Source organism: Pelophylax lessonae (assembly GCF_965119305.1).
Source record: "Pelophylax lessonae genome assembly, chromosome: 4".
In the NCBI taxonomy this organism is placed as follows: Eukaryota; Metazoa; Chordata; class Amphibia; order Anura; family Ranidae; genus Pelophylax; species Pelophylax lessonae.
The window spans coordinates 279492753-279516933 of NC_138771.1; the positions used below are offsets into that span (position 1 = coordinate 279492753).

The following is a 24181-nucleotide window of genomic DNA, read 5'->3' on the forward strand; positions in this document are numbered from 1 at the left end:
CGTGAGCAGGTTATAGTCCCGCCCTAGGCCTCACCCCGACTGAGCCCCTGTAGACGGGGACGAGCCTGCGAGTGGATGTCTCGCTAGGACACATCGACCAGGAACGCCCTGAGTTGCAGCGTACCCCTCGGCTGGCAGCACCCCAACTCAGGGTGGGAGGTGGTCCATGGTATGGTGAGTAAACTGAGCCCCTCATGTCCCTAGTGGTATCTGGGGGGGGGGGGGGGGTTGGGCCCACTCCTGGGGATAATAGGACCCCGTTTTCCCAAAAGATCCCCTGGCCTATCAGGATTTCGGCCCTGCCCTCCCTGCACTATCATGGGGGCGCTATATTCAGCGCCTGGCGCCCGAGGGGGGGCTGTACAGCGGTACCTTATCCTGTGGGGTCTTTTTAGGTAGATCCCTGGTGTGGCCTTGTATTTGCAGGTTAACCACATTGCAGCGTTCGGCTGCTATCTTAGGTGTGGGCTTCGGCTCCTTGTGTGTGAGGTGATGTGGCCATTTTCCCTGGGCTTGCTATACATTGTATTGGCGCCATTTTGTTGTAGCCTGGAGCTACACAAGCAGATGGGCCTCTTGTAGATTGATGTCACTTCCTGTGCTCAGTTCTCCATGTGCAGAGGTTGCTGGTTCCTCTGTGAGGTGATACAGTATTGGGGGTCGTTTCTGGGCATTCCCTGCAAACTCTGCTACCTGCAGAGTACAGCGCGATTGGGCAGTGCGGACCGCGATCGTGAATTTAAAGTGACAGTGCACGTTTTTTGTAACCTTGCAAAATTTAGTCCCAGGCGGTAAATTTTGCATCAGACCCCCTCAGTGCGCCTGCCGGTACGTCCGGCTCGCAGTCCATAGTGTCTTTCTGCAGCATTGGAAAATGGCATCAAAGGTTGATTTTGTCTTGAAACAAGTTGCTAGCCAAAAACTGACACTGCCTTCTCTGTCTTCCGACTCAGTCTAATATGATCATCATGTACAACGCCCTCCCTGAGGGATCCCTGTCCTCGCAATCAGATGGCGAAGAGGACCTGTCCTCAGCCACAGCACGGGAACGCGCTATGATGGAAGCACTGATTTGTTGAGTGAGGGAAACTTTACAATTGACGGATAAGCCCACACGGTCAGGAACACGGGTAGTTTTTGGCTCCTGCAAAGCCCAGAAATCGGGTCAGGTGTTTTCTTGTCTCGAGGAATTTCACGATATTGTGAATGAACAATGACGGCACATTAAGCACGGTCTCGAACCGATGGACAGTGCCACCTCGAGTGGACCACCCTGTTTCCAGGTTTAACAAATCTACTGTGGTACCTTTGGAAGTTTCCCCGGACTTCAAGGACCTAGTGGACAGATGGGTGGAATCCCTTTTCCTGCCACTTCCATGTTTTGGTGGGTTCGGTACTAAAACCGATCCTTGTGTCCGTTCTGGTTTCACAGATGGTAACGGAATGGGTTAAAGTGCTAAAGTTCCCCCGTCCCCCCTGGTGTTTGTGTGATGCATCCTTGGACGCGGCCCATCTGGTTGCCAGAGTCAGCGGTAGGGATTGCCATACGCCGCATGGTGTGGCTTAAGAGCTGGTCGGCTGACCAGGCTTCTAAGAAGGCCTTAACAGAGCTCCCCTTTCTGGGTGAGCGATTGTTTGGAGGCTCCTTGAATGAGTTGATATAAGGCTTAATGGGGGGTAAGGGTATTCTTCTTCCCCAATACTCCAAAGGTAAGGAACCCTGAGGTAGGCGGGGGCCGCCTTTCACGGCTCATAGGTGTTTTTTTCATGCCTCGGGCACAAGCGAAAGGTAAACCGTTCAGCGCCTCTGGAGGGAGCAAAAAGGCTTGGTGGGGTAAGCCCAAGACCAGTCAGTCCGGTTCAGCAGACAAATCCTCTTCTGCATGAAGGGGCGCCCTCACCCCTTTTGGGGATGGGGGGGGGGGGAGGTCTGCGATTCTTTCAAGAATCCTGGATGTCCTTGATCCAGGACAAATGGGTTCACCAACCGATTCGTTCAGGATACAAGATCGAATTTCGCTCTCGGCCAGCAAACAGATTCTTTCCCCTTAAATCTTGGTCTGTCTCCAGATCGCTTGAAGGATCTCAGGGAGGCAGTGCAGGACCTCCTTGCACAAGGAGTGATTGTGTCGGTTCCTCTGCAGGAACGATTTTTAGGTTTTTATTTAAACCTGTTCACGGTGCCCAGGAAAGAGGGCAAGGTCCGTTCTATTTTGGACCTCAGTCTCTGAACCGCTTTGTGCATTTGCAGACGTTTCGGATGGAATCCATTCGGTCGGTAGTAGCGTCTTTAAATCAGGGGGATTTTCTAGCCTCCCATCGACATCAAAGATGCGTATCTGCACATCCCTATATACGGGGGGACACGTATCTCTGTTTTGCGGTGGCAGAGGAGCACTTTCAATTTTTGGCATTACCCTTTGGTCTCTCCTCCGCTCCGAGTCTTCACCAAGGTTTTGGCCGCCTGTGTTGGCATTGCTGCGCAAAAGAGGGATTGTGATCCTAAGCTATCTGGACGATCTCCTGTTGAGCAAATTCTCACTCTTGTTGGGCAATCTGTCAATCATGGTTCAGACCCTTCAAGAGTTCAGGTGTACCATCAATTCGAAAAAATCGGTGCGACTGGATTACCTGGGACTAATGCTAGACTCCTCCGTGGCGAGGGTCTGTCTTCCTGGGACAAACTTCAGAAATTTCGGGGAGAGATCCGGTTGCTGCTGGAAAGAAATCTCTTTTCTCTAAGGACATGCAGGAGAGCCCTGGGTCTGATGGTGTTTACCGTCAGACCTTATCAAAATAAGTAAAAAAGGCGGTCCCATTCGTTCAGTTTAATTCCAGGCCTCTTCAAAAGGAGATCCTTGTCAAGTGGAGAGGGAAGGGGCTGAGATCCTCCTCTGACAGCTATGAGAGGAGAAAACAGCAGAGTGGGAGATTAGCGAGGAGAGCCCGGAGCAGCGATGTAATGAAGGTATTTCCCACTATTCTATTACAAAAACACAAACTGGACATTATATAAAACACTAATAATGTGGATTCTAGGATTTTGACACTAAACTAGGTTCACACGGGATTCCTGGCAGGAAGGGAAGACCGCACATGTTCAGTACCAGATTTGTGTCAAAAATTTCTTGTTTTCAAAACTTTAAATGTAAAAAATATCGGCCCATACCGAAACTTAGTGACTAAAATATCGGTAATCGGTATCGGCCCTGGAAAAACCATATCGGTCTATCCCTACTCCAGACTGGTCCCCTCGGTCTTGGTACGCAGACCTGGTAAAGATGGTCGTCAAGCCTCACTGGCGGTTGCCTCTGAGGGAGGACCTGCTGTCTCATGGGCCGATCTTCCATCCTGCTTTATGGTCGCTGGCTTTAACAGCATGGCTGTTGAAGGCCTGATGCTGAAGAATAGAGGTCTCTCGGAGTCTGTGATTCTTATCCTGCTGAGGCCTAGAAAAAGGACTTCCAGAAAGATTTATCATCGCACTTGGCAAATGTATATTTCATGGTGTGAATCGCAAAAATTTCACCCTCGCCTTTTTTCGGGGGCTAGGGTCTTGGCTTTCTTGCAGAAAGGAATTGAGCAACGGTTGGCCTTGGGCACAATCAAGGGCCAAGTGTCGGCCTTGGCGATCTACTTCCAACGCCCATGGGCTGCCAATACCTTAATTCGCACCTTTATTCAGGGGGTGCGTCATATGGCTCCTCCGAGAAGATCCCCCTTGCCTCCGTAGGAATTTACTTTTGGTTTTGTCTATTCTTCAAAAGCCTCCTTTTGAGAATATTAGGGACATCTCTGCCTTTATCTCAGAAGGTTGCCTTTTTGGTGGTTATTACTTCTGCCCGCAGGGAGTATCTGAGTTGGCTGCCCTTTCCTGTCGTTCGCCTTATTTTGTCGTCCACAGAGATTTAAGTGCCTCTCCGACCTAATCCGTCTTTTCTTCCTAAGGATGTCTCTGATTTCCATTTAAATGAAGACATTGTTTTGCCTTCACTGTCCTAAGCCTAAGCATCCCAAGGAAATTGCCTTGCACTCTGGATGTGGTTCGGGTGATCAGGTTTTACCGGTCGGCCACAGGAGCCCTTTAGGAAATCAGACACTGTCCTTACTGAGGGATCTCGTGAGGGTTTCGCTGCGTCTGCTGCGACTATATTCAGATGGATAAGGCAAACTGTTGTATAGGCTTAATCAATAATGATTAAGCACACATAGTAGTGTGTGAAACGCGTCTACCTTGCCACTTTTTGTCACATTGGGATGTCCAGCAATAAACCTGGATTTTGACCATATCTGGAGTGCAGCCATTTCTTTTCATTATTGATTATCCACGGAGGCGAGCCGGGGCGTGCACCGCTGTTGGTCATCAAGCTTCCTAATCACCTTGAGCAGTGAGTCTCTTTTCCTTGTTTGGAAAAATGTTACCTGTTTTTTTGGTTGCATTCCTCCCACCCCTCATGCCTACACTGCTTTGGGACATCCCAATGGTCTCAGAAGTATGAGAGCTGCGTCTGTCAATTGACGATAGAGAAAATTGGATTTTTGTAAGAACTTACCGTAAAATCCTTTTCTCTGAAGTCCGTTGACAGACGCAGCACCCACCCTTCTGTTATGGGGATGGTTTGTGTCTTCTTTTTCACTGCTTGCTATGAAACTGGCTTATGGCAGAGTGTGTGTGTGGGCTTATGCCATGAAGGACAGCCCCTGTATAGGCGTGTCAGTTAATTTTTTCACTGCCTAGTACTACTCCTGTAGGGGACAGCATAACCAATGGTCTAAGAAGTATGAGAGCTGCGTCTGTCAATGGATTTTAGAGAAAAGGATTTTATGGTAAGTTCTTACAAAAATTCAGTTTTTTTATCTTTACACTAAGGCCCCTTTCACACGGGTTTTCCGATCCGGTCTGCCTGTCATTTATTCAGGCGGACCTGATCGGATGCCCCATGCTGCTATCCGATCCTGTCCGTGAAATCCGTATGGATGGAAACCTTTATTTTCCATCCGTCTGGAGGATCAGATGAAAACTGACAGGCGATCCGTTCTCATCTGATCTCCCATAGAGGAGAGCGGGGCTCTAACTGCTCCGTTTCCACAAAGTAAGTAGAGACGGAGCGGTCATCCGCCTGCTCAGTGGGGATCGGCGGATCGGTCCCCACTGAGGAAAACTAGTCCATCGGGCGCACCGCCCGTGTGAAAGGGGCCCAATGGCCCATTTACTCTAATTTGTTGTAATGTGCGGTGTATTCATTTCAGTCGGCTGCCTAGCGTACCAAAACACCAGAAAAGTGCATGTACAGTTTCTAAGAAGGGGACTGCAATACACATGCATTGGCAATGTGCATTGGGATGCCATTCAAAATAAATGGCACCATAGTGTATCAACGCGAGTAACGTGTCACAACGCATTATTGTGAATGAATGAATGGGTAACAGTTGTGTTTAACAGTTCTTGGTTACATACATTCTTGATCATATTGTTTCAAACAACGATAACCCCATCATGTGCACCCTGATAACCCCATCATGTGCATATCAGTTGGTTGCTATCACTAAGGATTATGTGACTCATGACATATGAGCAGGTGATCTATAGATGGGTTAAAAGCAGTAGTTAGGAGTTAGTGTAACTAAAGGCAAAATGTTTTTGTAACGGAACCGCATCCCACACTGTACTTGTGGACTTCTGTCAGTATATGGCTTCCTCGTAGTTGTGAACATAGATATCAGATTTTCCAGCCGCCCCCATACAAAGCTATCCGACAACTTTGCTTGTACTGGAATCTTCCATTTATTAAACAGTCACACAGAAGTTATATACAGCAGTGGTCCTCAACCCTGGCCTACAGGGCCCACTACCAGGCCAGATTTTCAAGGTAACTGAAATACATCCCAAGTGATAGCATTTGCTGCTCAGTGATTGCAGTACTCTAGTCTGCATCTCCCAAAGGTAATACCCAAAATCTGGCCTGTTAGTGGGCTTATATACAGCATGGACCCCTCCTGTTCAGATTACCACACACAGGTCAGGGGTTGCCTGATTACATTATCATATGCAGATGAAATGGTATACAGAAATATAATTAACCTGAACTAATTATCTAGCCATCTGGACCGAAACAATGTGAGTTCATTAACATTTAACAATGGGACAGCCAGGCTTAACAGAATGCACAACACATCTCAATACACAAACAATAGGGAGAGCCTGTCTCTGCCATTGAAGTACAATACACATTAGCATAAGTGTAAATACAGACCCCATTTGAAGCAATCCAAGCCATATTCTCAGTGTCCATTAAGTATCTGTCTTTCACTCCCAGTGACGGTGACTACTGTCAGTTTTCTTTAGTTTTGAATAGTGGAGAGGGGTTAAAAGACCTGTCAAGTTTTTATAGCTGTCTGTGCCCCATTAGGGAGATGCACCTTCTCTATTTGTCCTGTTTTTACCTTTCGCATTGAAAGTGAAAAGAAAATCCCACATTTTGGGTTGTCCCCAGACAAGGAATAGAGGGGAAATGTTCCACTGGGGACATTAGTTCTAATGGCCTGGGAGCCCCCAGAGGAAATCACTTAATTTTCAGGGATTTCCCTTTGACTTCCTGTTTGGCTATGGAACAGGAAGTGGAGGTAAATCTCCCTGATGGAGACACAGATGGCAAAAAAAACACCAACGGGTTCCAACACTTCCTTACTCCAAAATTTATACATTTGCCTATAGTTCTACTTTAATGGAAATTAAATAAGATCATCCTTTACTTGTAGCCTATTGAAGTCCTAGGTCAGGGGTCGGTAATCTTTTTGGCTGACAGAACCATGAACACCACATATTTTCAAATGTAATTCAGTGAGAGCCATACACTATATTTCAGGGGTTGGGAACCTTTATTTCATATTCATGGGCCGCAGCTATACAGTGAGTAGATGGAGCCGTGTGAAATTGCCTGGAGTCCAGTCGGGAAGAGAGCGGAGCAGGCAGGTATGCAAAAAGGCCGGAGTGGTGAAGCGCCTGCAGGCCTGCGAGTGGTGGAGGTGAGTATAGGCCCTGAGAAAATGGCGGCCGGCCGCTGAAGGCCTCAGAAGTGGATGTGAGAGGCAGCTTCGCGGGTCCCCGGGTGTCGGAGGGGAAGGAGATCGTGTCAGAGGGGCACAGGGAGCGGATGGCAGGTCTCCTTACCGGGCAGTGATTGCCAAGGCCCTCAGATGCACAGCACACACACCGGCTGTGGGGTCCATAGCGCGGCAATCCTGTCACTCAGAGATGAACTGAGGGTAGCGGTGGGTAGCCCACAAAGTGTACCGTCGATGGGTGCAGAAATCTCCTTGGCACCGGGCACAGCTACGCAGATGGCATTGGATTGAGTGGCGGAGCTCTGAGACTACATGTCCAGCGCGGCTCGCGTCCGGACACGCCCCCCTTTATTAAAGATTTGTCTGCGAGCCAGATGCAGCCATCAAGAGCCACGTCTGGCTCGCGAGCCATAGGTTCCCTGCCCTAGGTGGTGGTATACTTTTTGTCAGAAATGTGGGATTATTCTTTAGGAAATATATCAAATAGTCATTTTTAGTGAACTACAGCAACATTTTTAGAACCCTTATGCCTAGTACATACGATCAGAAAATCTGATAACAAAAATCGCTTTCGGGCGATCGTATGATCTGATCGTTATTACACCGCTTTCAAAAGCCGATCACAACAGTTCTTACAACAATTACTGAAGGGACAAGCACGAAAACTGGTTCTCGTACGTTACCCAATCATATGATTTTTTCCTTCAATCAGTACATTATTCTAAAAAAAATATTGGAAGATTAAGATCACGCATGCTCCTAAATGAGAGAATGCATTACAATACATTACATCACTTCCCAAGTTGTATTCTGTCGTACGAGAATTTTCGTAACTTCAGTAGCCTCTTCAGTTTCGATACAAGACCAGCATGCAACAAAAACAGACGATCATTCGTCCGATAATCTCATGGTGTGTACGAGGCATAAGATAAGTGATTAAAAGTTATCTTTTCACAGAGACAGTAATTTTGGTTAAGTATGTGAATTCTTTTTAACAGGCGAGAAACTTTTTGATATCGACAGTGGTAGAAACGCTCCCCTCCATGCACCTCCATCGCAGCATTATACTATTGTGTTCAACACCTTCGTTATGATGCAGCTTTTCAACGAAATTAATGCTAGGAAGATTCATGGAGAAAGAAATGTGTTTGAAGGGATATTTAACAATATTATATTCTGCAGCATTGTATTAGGTACTTTTATAATACAGGTAAGTGAACAATGTTTTCGGTGTTAAACTGTAAACAATACATGTCTGTATGTAATAAAACTGCTGTCTCCCAAGTCTACGATAGCATTCCTTTTTTTTTGTAAGTAGAAGTACAGAACCCTCTCATCTGACTAAAGTTAACATGAATTTTTATGACTTTTTGCACTACTAGAATTTGTATGACTGTATAATGCATTTGCTGCACTTCTAGTATGTCTGTTTGATAAGCATTGCTTTTAACCAATTTGTGTATTTGTAGAAGTCCTCTTCGTCAATATTAAATGTAGTGACTAAACAATTTTTCTTATCCCTTTTGTAGATCGTAATTGTTCAGTTTGGCGGAAAACCTTTTAGTTGTGCAGAATTGACAGTAGATCAGTGGCTTTGGTCGGTTTTCCTGGGTATGGGAACATTACTTTGGGGCCAGGTAACTTTTTTTTTTTTTTTTTTTTTTTAACTTTAGGTTTTGAGATTTTGCATATTCTGTTGAATTCAAGCAAGACCTTCCCTGCCCCATTTAAAAAAACATTTTCTTGCTAGATCAGTATGTGCTTTCCACAATCATGTTTTGCCTTCAGAATCTCCTTGATTGGTTATTAGATTGTGCACAGGTTGTATTTTAATATTTGATTCTTAGTTTCGGATTTAAAAGAATGTCAAAGCTTTAGAGGTAAATGAAAGGTAAAGTTTAAAAATGCATGTTGTATTAACTTTTTACATTAAGCATGCTTTATGGTTTTTCATTTTTTTTGGTGCATTTATTCGGATTATATTACCTATGTTTGTACATATGTATACAAACTTAGAATAAGGAGATTAACTTAGGTAAAGATGTTGCTAATTGATAAGCTTGCATTTTTTCTGCTAAACTGACATATTTTTGCCTTTGTTTAGCTGGTAACCACGATACCAACGAGTCGTTTGAAGTTCCTCAAAGAGGCAGGACATGGGACACATAAGGATGAAATTCCAGAAGAAGAGCTTGCTGAAGATGCAGAGGAGATTGATCATGCAGAGAGGGAGTTACGCCGTGGTCAGATCTTATGGTTTAGGGGCCTAAACAGAATTCAGACTCAGGTATGGTCTTGAATAAGGCAAACCCTTTATTTGGGCTAAGGGAATATATTTAAAGTTGTAGCTCATTTGTTAGCGCTAACTAAGTTTAGGTGGCTGATTCAGAATGGTGTGCGTGAGCTCTCTACCTTCTTTGTATTTTCCCTAAATACGCTTGAAAGAATCTTAGTTTCTTTTGATCTTCTTTTAAGCTTTCTTCAATTTGCTTTTATTAGCTACTCTATAAAAGTGCCTTTCTCTTTTTTTTGCTTTTTTTTATTTGTTGTAGATGGGATGGTCCTTTCTCTTGTTCTCTCTCTCTCTTGCTGAGCAAGCTGTCACAATCTCTGATTCCTTGCAGATGGATGTAGTGAATGCTTTCCAAAGTGGAAGTTCCATTCAGGGGGCTTTAAGGCGGCAACCCTCCATCGCCAGCCAGCATCATGATGTAACAAATATTTCTACCCCTACACATGTAGTGTTTTCCTCCTCTACCGCTTCTACTACTGTGGGGTGTGAGTGTGTGTTCCTAAGTGCATGAAATTAACACATCCTAATCCACACACCTAACCTTTCTCATTTTCTCCTCAGTAATCTCATTGTTCAGGCTGTTCATAAAGCTTTCCCTTCACAAGGATAATACACCCTGTGTGTTTATTTTTAGAGGGCTAATGGACTGGTTTGATTATTAGCAAATGCAAGCTTAAAGTCTGATATCCTGCACGTTTAATTTATAGATCTTGCTTCATCAGTTATTTGTTTTATATTGATGTTTTTGTATATATGGAAGGTGGCAGTGTTGGTAAATTTTCGAGTATATGCCTAGTGTTGTGAATATTTGTTTTGGTTGTCCAGATCTTTACATCCATGGCACACTGATTGTCCTTTGTGCTTTTATACACAGGTCTGCTTTAGGAACTTTTTTTTTTTTGGAAGTGTATTGAACAGTGATATATTTGACAACAAATGTATATTGATAAACATTTCTTAACACCATATTAATAAGACCCCTTTCACGCTTGTACAACCTGAAAGTCGTGAGACTTTGCCGCGCCTTGAAGCAATGCCTGTGTAATCTTTAGGTCTATGGACCTCAAGTCGCATCAGTCGGACCAAAGTAGTGCAGAGACCACTTTGAAGTCACACAGAAATTAATGGTACCCATTGAAAATCATGAGGTACGACTTGTCATGCCACTTCGCAGTCCCAAGTTGCAGGACAAGTTGCACAAGTGTGAAGAGGCCTTAGTTCCACATACCTTAATTTTTTTCCTCTTTCAATAAGTAGCACAGTATTCCTCCCCTTTGATCTTAGCAGTCGGACATTTACATCTGTATTATGGAGGTGGCTTCCTTTTTTAGGTCCGTGCTTTCCTAAACTGTCCTAGTCTTGTAAGCAGTGCAATGAGACTTAAAAGAACAAGTCCATTAGTAAGCATCACTTAGAAATAAAATTCCTTGACCATTTTAATGGGAAAAATGCAGGGATACCAAATGTGCATAACAGCCCGTATATTTTCTACAACTACATAATAAAATCATAGAACAAAGTCTGAGATATAAATCAATGCTGTCCCAACCTCATGTAATCTGCTTTCTCCTGTCCTACTGCTTAATAGCCATAAACACTAATCATTTTTGGTTCTATATATTTGGTATATCAGTTGCCTTCAAAATAAAGTACATTCATGATCCTAAATGATGCATCCAGTTACCAAAGTTCCAGAAGATCAGTTTTCATACAAATGTATTTATACAAATAAAAATAAAAACTAGACATGAACTGATGGTGAGACTGTAACAGTTTTCGAAAACGCTGCTGTAAAGTGAATAGCTATAATTTGCTTAAGAAAAACACCTTTAAAATGCTGGACATGCCCAACACCCAGGTTGTTGACTCACCTGAAATGACACCTGGAGGCCTACATTTCTTGAGCTGTTCCTATAGGTGGCAAGAACTATTTCCTGTCTCTTTAGTTGCCCACTGTCTGCTAAATTTAAAGCGGAGCTCTAGCTTCTAGGGAAGTTTAAATAGTTTGGACCAAGCCTCTGGTACATTCAGTATACAGAGCCATATTCGATAAGTCGCCTGGGAATGGTTACAAAGTAAAACTTTTTTAAATAAAGAACCACAAATATTGTAACAAAAATACTTTAATAGATTGAATGAAGCTACAAATTAGCCAAATTGCATAACAATTCACAAGGAAAAGACCTTCCTGCCATCCTCATTAAAAAAGACAAAGTTGTCTCAAAAATAAAATAAAAAAGAAACACCATACATACTCTGGGCCCCAACAACCCACATACAAAGCAACTCAAAATCAATATGAAATCGCTACCAAGCAATAATCAAAGTGAGGAGTGCATAATATCCACCTACTGAGACTCATTGAAAGCTGCAGCAAATAAAGGGTAAATTATCTTATGAGTATACTCAATGCTAAATGATGCAATCTGTATCCTTGAAAGATGCAGGACTGAGTCACCGGGAGCGCACCACATATATAGAGTAGATAGTACACTGTATCTGCTGACTTGGGAACCCCATGGCTGGATCCGTGAAATCGTCCAGAAGTAAAAATAACTGTATATACCCTGAACTGTAAATAACCACAATTGGTTATAGATAAAGGCAATTGTAAAGAGTCAAATCAGCAACCACATAAAGTGGCAGGTAAGCAGTAGTGAGTATTGCAACATGAAATAATATGTCATCCACTGACAGTAATGTGTAACCATAAGAAAGGCAAGAAGTGATCTGCAGAGAGTAGCAAGCAGACAGTGCCTGAGTCTATCAGAGCAGCGGGAGCAGAGGCGGCAGGCAAGTGGTATAAACTTTTAAATATGAGACAATCCACAGGCATATAGATAAATATACTAGAGTGCGGCAATCTTAGGTGCGGAGTGGAGGAGCCTGCAGAATGATCATACAGGTCAATGGAAGTATGTGCACCACAGATCAATGTAGACCAAACTCCACATCCCATAGCTGTTTCCAACAATTCAAATGAACAAGCCGATTCCATGGTAAAGCGACAAGTAGGCAGAGACGCGTTTGCATCCCTGGCAGGTTTGGATGTCTCTCCCGATGAGCCTGCCGCATGCAGTCACTGTCTCCGACTGGAAGTCCACTCTATCTGGTGTGCTGTGCCTGTAGGTAACTCACATCCCATAGACCCAGGATCGGCCGTAAGTTGGCTGCTCCCTAGTTAATCACGTGGCGCCTCCAAATTGGTGAAAGCGTGGTCAGTAGCGTTCAGTAGGCATGGCGCGTTTCGATGAGAAAACCGCTTCTTCAGGACGTAGCGCCCCCTAGCTGATCCGTGTTTAAATACACATTCCACCCTCATTTCAAAGATTGTTTAAAGGGAACTAGCAACGTGTCACATTCAATATTCATATAGACATGATTGACTGCAGTCATGCACCCGGAATTCTAAAAGGGTAATTACATAATTTTATACAGGTTTAAATGGGGAACACACAAAAAAAAAGCCAAAGCAAAAAATCCAAAACGTACTAGATAAAATGCAATAGATTACAAACTACACAAAATAAATATTTTGGGTCAAATAAGACATAAGCTATGTCCTTTTTAAATGATCAATGTATTGTCAGTCTAAAAAGACTTGCAGATTAATTTTTCTATTTAACCCATGAGGTACCAGAGTATTTAATTCATAAATCTACAATTTCTCCTTTTTAAGGAGAATCCTGCCGAAATTACCTTGTCTGCTACTAATCTTTAAAGAAATACCTTTCACACCTAAGTCCCATAGCACTTGAGCCATGAAATTCAAGGAAATGTTGTGCTAGTGAGCTTTCTGGTTCTTTCTTCTTGCTATCTCTAAGGTGTTCCCTGATGCAGATGCACAACTGCCTTACTTAGTTTTCCCTATGTACATTTTGTTACATGGGCATTGGATACTGTAGATCACACGAGTGGTGGCACAGTTAATTAAACTTTTGCTAGAAGAGACATTTAACCCATCCGCATTGGTGAAAACATCCGTACGTTCCACATGTGAACAAATCTGACAGTGACCAAATTGGACCATCCCCAAGATTCTAGAAATTGTAGAAAGCCAGGTCTCATCTTGGGACTGCATATACTCTGAGTTAATCTATCTTTGAGATTAGGGGCACGGCGAGCAGCCATATTTGGGTAATCACCCACAGCCTTAGATAAAAGGGGACATTGGCGTACAACAAGACCAGTGAGGTGTTAAGGTCTCCTTCACTTTGTTCCATTGGGCAACCATACTCTGTGATGAATCTTACCGGTTCACGGGCTTCCTTAGAGGGGGTAACATGCACTTTATTAACAAAGTAAAACGATTTCTAATTGAAGCAGCCTTTTTAGCTTTCTTTAATACTTTTAGTATAACCTCTTTCTTTGAATCTGGTATAGATTCTGTGTGCTTCTTTGTTGAAATCTGTTTTTTGGTACAGTTTCTTCGAATTCGAAGAAACTGGCCCACCGGAATACCTTGTATCAAAGGTAAGAGATGGAAGCTGTCTGCCCTCCAAAGCCCTAGCCGCAGTTTGTTTACAAAATGTAGACGTTATTAGTTGATTTTTTTCCTTGGTGATCTTGGAGGTCTAGGAAGGAAATCTTGACCTGATCATAAGCATAGGTCAGTTTGATTTAGTTCTTTCATGAACCTATTTAATTCATCCTCTTGGCCCCTCCAGCACACCAGCATATCCTCAATGTAACATATCCAGAGGGCCACTAACACAACGTTGTATTGTGTGAATGAATTCAAAGCTTCCACTGATTGGCTAAGTTGGAGATCTTGACATTATCTGCCTACCTATAGAATATAAAGCTTCCCTGTGGGTGTCAGGCCAGCACTCATCCTGACTAGATTTTCTTCTAGTAGTGGGACAGGGAGCTCTCATCCCACTGACAGAAAACAATGCTGTATACTGTATGCAGTTGAGGCTACATGGTTTATACAGCACTTCCAGCCAGTGCAACATAATAGTTTAATTTGTGGACCAGCTTAGTCCAAAAAAGCTATTTAAACTTCACTAAAAGCTGAAGATCAGCTTTAAGTATACAGGATTGTAGGAAAAGTTCTAGCTTTAATGTTTTATGGACTAGAAAGCCGCGTGGGTCAGGCCCAAACATAGAGCTTTGTGCTATACATTTTTTTTTTTCTAATTCTGCCTTGCAGATACCTCATCTCTTCAAGCAAGATTGGCCACAAATTGTGTTTTTTAAAGTGGTTTATTTTGCTTTACTATGGTATTAGGATTTTTTTTTACTCCACCTATTTTTTAGTACACATTTAAAAACACTGAAATCAATGAACGATGACAATGCATAAAAAGCTCCCTTAGTAGGACATGGTATATACAATTACATACATTACAATGCCTGCTGGCTTAAGGTAGCGCATTGTTTTTCCTGCTGTAGATGGCTTGACGTGTTTGGCGGTAATCACATCTTCAGGAGCTTCTTTGGATGCGTGTGAAGAATCAGATGCATTTGTGGTTTGGAAGGATATGGCCGGGCCAATAAAGGGATCTACCTATAAATCATGGCCCACAACCACATAGGGTACTGTTTTTTAGAAGTATTTATAAAGACCTGGGTCAATCTAAGGTCAAAATCTGAAGGCTCACTCATTAAGTGCGGTTTGAGCCCAAGTACTAATGGTAATTATGTTGCTTGCGGCATTATATTTTTTTATCAGGGACCAACAAATTCCCATGACTAGTCTAATGCAAATCCACCACTGGGAAAGCCCCTAGATCATCTTCATTATTGAAGACTGTCAGTGTAGCTGGAAGTGTTCTGGGGGGTCGCAGCTCAGTCTACAATGATCATAGTACAGGCAACCACGCTAAGTCTACGTTTCCACTAGTGTGACTTGTCATGCGACTTTGGACACAGTTACATGATCAGTCACAGCCTATTGATTGCAATGGCACCCGTTCCCATCTATGCGACTTTGAAAAGGTACCTGCATTACTTTGATGCAACTTTGATGTGACTTTAAACCATAGAGTGTAAAGTTGGATCAAAGCTGTGCTCTAGCCTAGTGGCTAGGTTTCCACTAATGCGAATCATAAGTTGTTGTGCAGCTTTAATTCAACTTTACACTCTCTGAATCAAAGTCACATCAAAATAGTGCAGGCACCTTTTCAAAGTTGCTGATTTTCAAAGTGGCATATATGGGAACGGTTGCCATTGAAATCAATAGGCTGTGACCAATGTTCCCTCTAATTTTTTACTGTGCTGAGCAAATAAAAAAAATTTCTGAGCGCAAACCTTTAGATTGAGCAATGGGGGGGGGGGGGGGGGACGTCAATGCAGAGTGACCAGCTTGCCCCAATCAACTGCAGAGTGCCACAGCAATGCCCCCAATAAACTGCAGAGTGCCACAGCAATGCCCCCAATAAACTGCAGAGTGCCACAGCAATGCCCCCAATAAATTGCAGAGTGTCACAGCAATGCCCCCAATAAACTGCAGAGTGCCACAGCAATGCCCCCAATACATTGCAGAGTGCCACAGCAATGCCCCCAATACATTGCAGAGTGCCACAGCAATGCCCCCAATACATTGCAGAGTGCCACAGCATTGCCCCCAATAAACTGCAGAGTGCCACAGCAATGCCCCCAATAAATTGCAGAGTGTCACAGCAATGCCCCCAATAAACTGCAGAGTGCCACAGCATTGCCCCCAATAAACTGCAGAGTGCCACAGCATTGCCCCCAATAAATTGCAGAGTGCCACAGCAATGCCCCCAATAAAATGCAGAGTGCCACAGCATTGCCCCCAATAAAATGCAGAGTGCCACAGCAATGCCCCCAATAAAATGCAGAGTGCCACAGCATTGCCCCCAATAAAATGCAGAGTGCCACAGCATTGCCCCCAATAAACTGCAGAGTGCCACAGCATTGCCCCCAATAAATTGCAGAGTGCCACAGCAATGCCCACAATAAACTGCAGAGTGCCACAGCAATGCCCCCAATAAACTGCAGAGTGCCACAGCAATGCCCCCAATACATTGCAGAGTGCCACAGCAATGCCCCCAATACATTGCAGAGTGCCACAGCAATGCCCCCAATAAATTGCAGAGTGCCACAGCAATGCCCCCAATAAACTGCAGAGTGCCACAGCAATGCCCCCAATAAACTGCAGAGTGCCACAGCAATGCCCCCAATAAACTGCAGAGTGCCACAGCAATGCCCCCAATAAACTGCAGAGTGCCACAGCAATGCCCCCAATAAAATGCAGAGTGCCACAGCAATGCCCCCAATACATTGCAGAGTGCCACAGCAATGCCCCCAATAAACTGCAGAGTGCCACATCAATGCCCCCAATAAACTGCAGAGTGCCACAGCATTGCCCCCAATAAATTGCAGAGTGTCACATCAATGCCCCCAATAAACTGCAGAGTGCCACAGCATTGCCCCCAATAAACTGCAGAGTGCCACAGCAATGCCCCCAATAAATTGCAGAGTGTCACAGCAATGCCCCCAATAAACTGCAGAGTGCCACAGCATTGCCCCCAATAAACTGCAGAGTGCCACAGCATTGCCCCCAATAAATTGCAGAGTGCCACAGCAATGCCCCCAATAAAATGCAGAGTGCCACAGCATTGCCCCCAATAAAATGCAGAGTGCCACAGCAATGCCCCCAATAAAATGCAGAGTGCCACAGCATTGCCCCCAATAAAATGCAGAGTGCCACAGCATTGCCCCCAATAAACTGCAGAGTGCCACAGCATTGCCCCCAATAAACTGCAGAGTGCCACAGCAATGCCCCCAATAAACTGCAGAGTGCCACAGCAATGCCCCCAATAAACTGCAGAGTGCCGCAGCAATGCCCCCAATAAACTGCAGAGTGCCACAGCAATGCCCCCAATAAACTGCAGAGTGCCACAGCAATGCCCCCAATAAACTGCAGAGTGCCACAGCAATGCCCCCAATAAACTGCAGAGTGCCACAGCAATGCCCCCAATAAACTGCAGAGTGCCACAGCAATGCCCCCAATAAACTGCAGAGTGCCGCAGCAATGCCCCCAATAAACTGCAGAGTGCCGCAGCAATGCCCCCAATAAACTGCAGAGTGCCACAGCAATGCCCCCAATAAACTGCAGAGTGCCGCAGCAATGCCCCCAATAAACTGCAGAGTGCCACAGCAATGCCCCCAATAAACTGCAGAGTGCCACAGCAATGCCCCCAATACATTGCAGAGTGCCACAGCAATGCCCCCAATACATTGCAGAGTGCCACAGCAATGCCCCCAATACATTGCAGAGTGCCACAGCAATGCCCCCAATACATTGCAGAGTGCCACAGCAATGCCCCCAATAAACTGCAGAGTGCCACAGCAATGCCCCCAATAAACTGCAGAGTGCCACAGCAATGCCACCAATAAAATGCAGAGTGCCACAGCAATGCCCCCAATAAAATGCAGAGTGCCACAGCAATGCCCCCAATAAAATGCAGAGTGCCACAGCAATGCCCCCAATAAAATGCAGAGTGCCACAGCAATGCCCCCAATAAACTGCAGAGTGCCACAGCAATGCCCCCAATAAATTGCAGAGTGCCACAGCAATGCCCCCCCGCGACCCCGTGCACTTACCTCACGGACGGTCACGGCACTCTGTCTTCAGTCCCCGGCTTCCAGCTTCCCGCGTCTCCATCCTCCCGAGTCCCGGCGCCTCCTCCTCGGCCAATGGCATGAAGTTGGCCTTTCGGCCAATCAGGAAGCGGGAGGACCCGCTCCCTGATTGGCCAGGAGGAGGATCCGTATGACAATAGCGAATTTTCATTCGCTATTGTCACACGATGGGCGTGCTCTCGGGGGGTGCACGCTCTGCTCCCTGGCCGCTCTGTCTGCGGCTGCGCCGTCTAACTAGGTGCTTGCGCGGGACGTAATTTCCACTGCGCGTCCGCGCACGCGCGCACCTTAAAGGGAACACTGGCTGTGACCCCCCTCTCAGGACAAGCTGCTGGCCTAAACAAGGCTAAGACCGGAGGAGATCATGGTGAATGATAGGAGGGGTGGCGCTGGGCCGGTCTAGGCATGCCTGTCTAAGAAAGACCGACAACCTTTTAAGGAAGTGAAAGACAGCTTAGCAAATTCAGATAAAGTGAGATAACGTTGTAGGTGAAGAACAGGAAGACGCTGATTGTCCAGCTTAGATAAGTCTTTCTAAGCAACACAAGCAGCTAGACAGAAAATGAATAATATCAAAGCTAAAGGTATTTAACATACTATTAATAGGAAAATTTTCATTTTTGACTAGCATTTCCCTTTAAGCAGTAAACCTAAGCTATAATGTCCGGAGACAGCTTTCAGTTTGAAATACCTAATAAACTGACTTCCAAACTAATAATCAGGTGCCAGTCAAGTTTCCAGTTTTATTCAAGTTGGTCATCAGGTGCGTGCGTGTCTTACATTCAGCTTAAAGGGGTTGTAAATGACCCACTCAGTTTGAAAAAAAAAAAAATGAAAAGCAAAACATTTTGTGTATATATGAAAAAAATAAAAAACATAAGTACATTTTGTTTTCCCTATTTTTAGAAGTGATTACCTTCCCTCTGTTCTTCTGCAGCTGAGGGCTGGTGGGAGGGGAAGCAGCAGTACACAGAGCTTCCCAGTGGAAGCTGCATGCAGAACGTTTTTTTACTTTAATGCATAGAATGCATTAAGATAAAAAAAAAACTTTCTGCCTTTTAGACCCAATTTATTTTAGTTTCAAGTTGACAGAAAAGGGTTTAGTCATCTGCCACTATAGCTTTGAAAGGGCCCCAGGAGTTGGGAAGCAGTTGAAGTCAAGGAGATAATCTTACCGTAAAAGTCCCTGAGAGTGCTGAGAGATCCCCATCTGGTTTTACATGCCAGCAGACACATAAAAATATTTGTTGGAAAAATTACCTTCTAGTGTGCAGATGTGTAACAAATGTGACAAATTTCATTTAAGGCATGGCAACAAAAGAATTTGAAATGAAGTAAAACTTATAGTAGAATTCCAACCTAACTAGCCCTAGAAAGGACCCATCCCCTCACAACACCTATAATGACAAACCTGTGTGAAAGATGTGTGTGTGTGTATATATATATATATATATATATATATATATATATATATATATATATATATATATATATACATGACCCCTAAGATGTATATATGTGCCTATTTTCGGCTTGCCTCAGTCCAGTCACGTTATCCCCTTGTGAAGGCTGCAGGGGAAAGCAGTGACATCAATCATTGGCTCCCATGTCTCAGCCTTTGGCATTGCTTCCTCCTCTCCATTGTAGCTGCTGCTGGCTGACACAGGGAAGCCAGATCATGTGACTGGACCAGAGTGGGGTGAAAATGGGTAAGTATATACATTTTACACAGGTTAGCCAGCTTAGGTGTTTGAAACATTTCAAAGGCTAGTTGGGTTTTTGCTGAAATTTTACTTTAACCACTTAAGCCCCAGAAGATTTTACCCCCTTCCTGACCAGGGGGTATTTTACGATTCGGGTACGAGCGGGGGCGCGCCTCCAGCGGCGCGCGCTCGCCCCTATTCGCTCCCAGGCTAGTGACGTACCAGTACGTCACTTTGCCTGGGAGGGGCTGACCGCCGCCGTATATATTCGGGTGGCGGTCGGCAAGTGGTTCATAAACTGTTTACTCATTCTAGTTCTGAAGATGGTTACAGTACCAAGTTGGCTTTGTGTGATATTAACTCTGCAGTTATGAGTTTTTTTAAATATTTTGCCTAGTTTTAAAGTGGTTGTAAACCTCCAACCATGAAATATGCACAAAGCATAACCCTCTATAGTGTGTACTTGTCACAATCCAGAGCATTAAGTGTCATTTCTGTCTGCTGCTTCATTCCTCTATCAGCATGAATCACTTCTGACAAGTTTTCTTGACACCAAGAGAAAAATGGGGGCAGGGAAGGGACCTCCAGCTGATAGCCTCAGTGCTGTGTGGAGGGGTCCTTTCCCTCCACTCCCAATAAGATGTAGGAGCTGTTCTCAGTGAGCTCTGAAGAGTCTTACTTGAGCTCTCTGCTGCTTTTTCTGAACTGTCAAACAAGCTTTATAAATTCAGCACTTTGAACATAGTAGAGAAGACTTCACAGATAATCAGGTACAACGTATGTAGGGGGATTTGTTTCATCTGTGTATCACTTGAGGCCAGTCACTCTACTGGGTATATGTAAGGGTTTTCAACCACTTTAATGTGCAGTTTGGTCTAGCCCAAGAGTGTTTTTTTGGCTTAATACAGATTTCATTCTGCAGTCTGCCTCTGTGACCAAATAAATCTTTTAAAATCGTGTAGAGAAATATTCTGTTGAGTAAGACCCAACTTCAGACAAAACGTTTTTTGTTCTAGATAAAATGGGGAAGGGTTTGAACCAGGTTTTATTGTCCCTATTTTGATTGCCCTGGTGACAGGTTCATATTGATTGGAATGAGCTTTACAGAGATGGGAATTGTTTTCTATGGAGAACAAGACCGCAATAAAACCTTATTAGAGGGTAAAGGTTTGAACCACTGTGGTTTTTACTAGTCTTTGAACATTTTCTCAAAGGGCTTATTTTATGCTATGTACACATTTATGTAAGCAAATTTTTCTTTTGGCTCCTCATATGCTGCTTAATTAGTATCTGGACCATCTAGCATATATGGGCATCTTCTTTAGCGGAAAGTAAAATGCTTTAGAACTGATAGAATTGGTAATGATTTTTTAGGGAACTGGTCAGTTTTGTAAAGTTAGCTTTTGTAAAGAGCACCTAATTAAATGTATAATCTGGCAAAACATGGTGGTTTGCCACCTTCTATTCAGCATATACTGAACATTCTCATACTGGGGACACCAAAATATAAAATAAAACCTACGGCATATAAGTGCCACTTTTTTTTTTTTCTGTCCCCTTCTGGGAGGGGACTCGGAGAGTGAATATTTTCTTTAATGCTCTTTACAGGGATGCATGGTGCCTGTTTAATTTTATTTCACTTCATCCACATTTATCCATCCTAAAATAACTTATTGCTTCTATTGAACCTTTGGCAACGGACAGTGAAATGTTTGACTGCCAGTCTATGTATACAGATCATATACTGTATATTTAAATCTAGTGCGCCACAAAAAGCCAAATAGTTTCATGTTTTTGCTTAACACTATACAGTGTATAAATGCATATGTAATTCTGCATGAGGTTTAAAATATTAGGCGATATTTGGTTGCTGATCCTTAGGCCTGACAAAGGAAGACTTCTGTAAAACATTGCAATGTGCTAAACATGGAAATAGTCTCTGTGCTGCACTGCCAACTTGTGCAGTATAATAGGCATAGTGTAAAAAGCGAAGAATACAAAACTGACCATTGTTGGTGTCTGGTAGAACAGTTAGTGCTGCCCATGGTATGTAAACAGATTCCCACATACTGCTATGGTTTTCTATGTGAAAAAGGAGAAAAAAAATAAACCTTTTTCTTTTAAACACTTTAGATCATGTAGTCTGTCACTTGTAGTGCTCATGAGTTATGCTTCCATTTTTTTATTTTTTGCTTTGGTTGTTTCTAGTTATACAAATCATAAGCAGATTTTTAATGATTTGGTATATACTCGAATATTTACACTCGTGAGATATATTACACAGTTGTGTGTTTTTGTTTGCTTTACTGCATGACTTTCTGCAGCTCCAAGTTCATTGTGCCATTCAGCTTACATAATGCTTGGCTTCATAGTTGGTATCCTAATTCCTGGCATGAGAATTGGTTTACCTGTTGTGCCAATATTTTTTTTTTTCCTCAATTTGTTTATAAAAAGCATCTAAACGTTTTTAGCACTTGTAAAATATTTTGGCACTGATTTTTTTTTTTTTTCTATAGTGTTCGTCACTAAATGCAGTATGAAAGTAATGACTTTATGTTCTCCACCACAAAAAAAATACATCAGTGTTCTTTTATATTGACTAAAATGTCTGTTTATTTTTACAGTGTGTTGCAAGTCCACTGCATTTTGCACAGTTTTGACTCATTGTTGTAGTATTTGTGAATTCAAAATCACATACAAACCATATCCAGACCACTTTTATGCCTATGCTCATTAAAATCTCTTTTTTCTTTCCCTTTGCTCTATGACTTTGACAGATTCGAGTGGTGAATGCATTTCGTAGTTCTCTGTATGAAGGATTGGAAAAGCCTGAATCCCGAAGCTCTATCCACAATTTCATGACACACCCAGAGTTTAGAATAGAAGACTCCGAGCCTCATATTCCGCTCATTGATGACACAGATGCTGAAGATGATGCTCCCACAAAACGTCACTCTACTCCACCTCCCTCTCCCAATCAAAATAATAATGCTGTCGATAGTGGAATACATCTTACTATAGAACCGAACAAGTCAGCTACCTCTTCATCCCCAGGCAGTCCACTACATAGTCTGGAGACTTCACTCTGATTGTAAGATGAATGTCAACATTCTAGCTGATTTGAAAAGAAAACTGGGTCCTTTAAACACAGTGCAGTGGGCAGATGAGTGCCTGCTCCTTGGACTTCAAATGAAGACTCACTTGTATGAATGTAGATTTATTTTTTTAAAAAATGCTTTCTGCCAGACTGAGGGTGCTTTTCTTGGGAAGGAAAAGGGATGGGATAATGGGGATGAACTCTTTGACAAGATACTTTGTAACCCAGCAAAAGCAACCTGCAGAGCATCAGTTACACTAAACGGTGATTGGCCTGGACTGTATGTTAGGAACATTCTAGTTTATATTGATCCACATTATTATTTTTTTGGGGGGCCCGGGGTTGTTCATTTGATTATTTATGTTATAAATGATACAGATCTGTTTACAAGGTTTATAGATATTTTTTTCCTGTTCATAGAAGGGAAGTTTCCTTATTTGCAATGAAAGCGAACATGTCCTTTAAACACTGCTGTATTTTCAAGAAAAAAGGGGTGTTTCTATTGAAATTGTTTGAAAAACTTTGCCTGCAATTTACTCAATATGGTAGATAAATGAACTAATAGCCAAATAGAAAAAAAAAAAAAAAAAAACACTAATGCTTCACAGAAGATGAGAGCAGCAGTGTTATAATGAGAACGACGGCCTCTGTCCTTAGTTTCTTTAAAAAAAAAAAAGAAATAAAAAAATAAAAAAAAGAAAAAAAACTCACATTTACTACTTAATGGTTTTCAAATGATTTTTTTTTTTTATGTTCAAGAAATGAAAACTTTTTGTTCCAAAGCTCAACAGAATTTTGTGAAATGCAGGACATCCATGTGTGACGGATCTTGCTTGAAACCTTTTTCTTATCTCCGTCAAAATATATAAAATCAAAATACATCAAAACTTTAGTCTTCTTAATTTTCTTTTTTTTTTTTTGTTTGTCTAAACATGTTAGTTTTAGATCTGTCTTGGTGAACTGTGAGTGGAACCGTGTTGATTTTCTAATAAATCTTTAGATGACCTTCATGCAGCATGAGGGCCTGTTGGCATTTTGGGAAAAAACACAGATACTACTAGGAAGTAGTAGTCATACATGTTTCCCTTTTTTGTTTTTGGAACTTGTTTGTAAACACAATAAACATGCCCTTTTACTAAATACAAATGCAGCAATGTTTTCTTGCTTATGTTGCCACTGTGCATTTCAGTGGCTGTACATGTTTCAAGATAACACCAATAATGTGTTTTTGAAATATGTATGTAATTTAGTAGTTGCTGAATTCAGCCAGATCGCGGACTGCTCTAACATTTTATTTAGCAGTTAAATAAAAAATAAAAAAAGTTGAAATGAAGGGCTTTAAGGGCTTGTCCACCTAATAAGAGTTTATCTTTGTGTAGACGTTGATGGGCTAAATTTTCCTTTTAT

General features: G+C 43.0%; 1 protein-coding gene across 4 annotated transcripts in view; it reads left to right on the plus strand.

Annotated features, from left to right (window-relative positions):
* The window catches only part of ATP2B1 (ATPase plasma membrane Ca2+ transporting 1), a 369470-nt gene extending 345550 nt beyond the window's left edge, over window positions 1-23920 (plus strand). For 2 of the 4 annotated variants that reach the window (XM_082254546.1, XM_082254545.1), the window contains exons 18-22: window positions 8064-8275; window positions 8595-8702; window positions 9170-9352; window positions 9690-9776; window positions 22455-23920. In XM_082254546.1, the coding sequence (XP_082110672.1) occupies window positions 8064-8275; window positions 8595-8702; window positions 9170-9352; window positions 9690-9776; window positions 22455-22766 (902 nt within the window). In that variant the 3' untranslated portion in view covers window positions 22767-23920. Of the gene's footprint in view, window positions 1-8063; window positions 8276-8594; window positions 8703-9169; window positions 9353-9689; window positions 9842-22454 lie in introns of all 4 variants that reach the window. The other 2 variants (XM_082254548.1, XM_082254547.1) reach the window with 2 other exon arrangements.
* The last annotated feature ends 261 nt before the right edge of the window (window positions 23921-24181 follow it).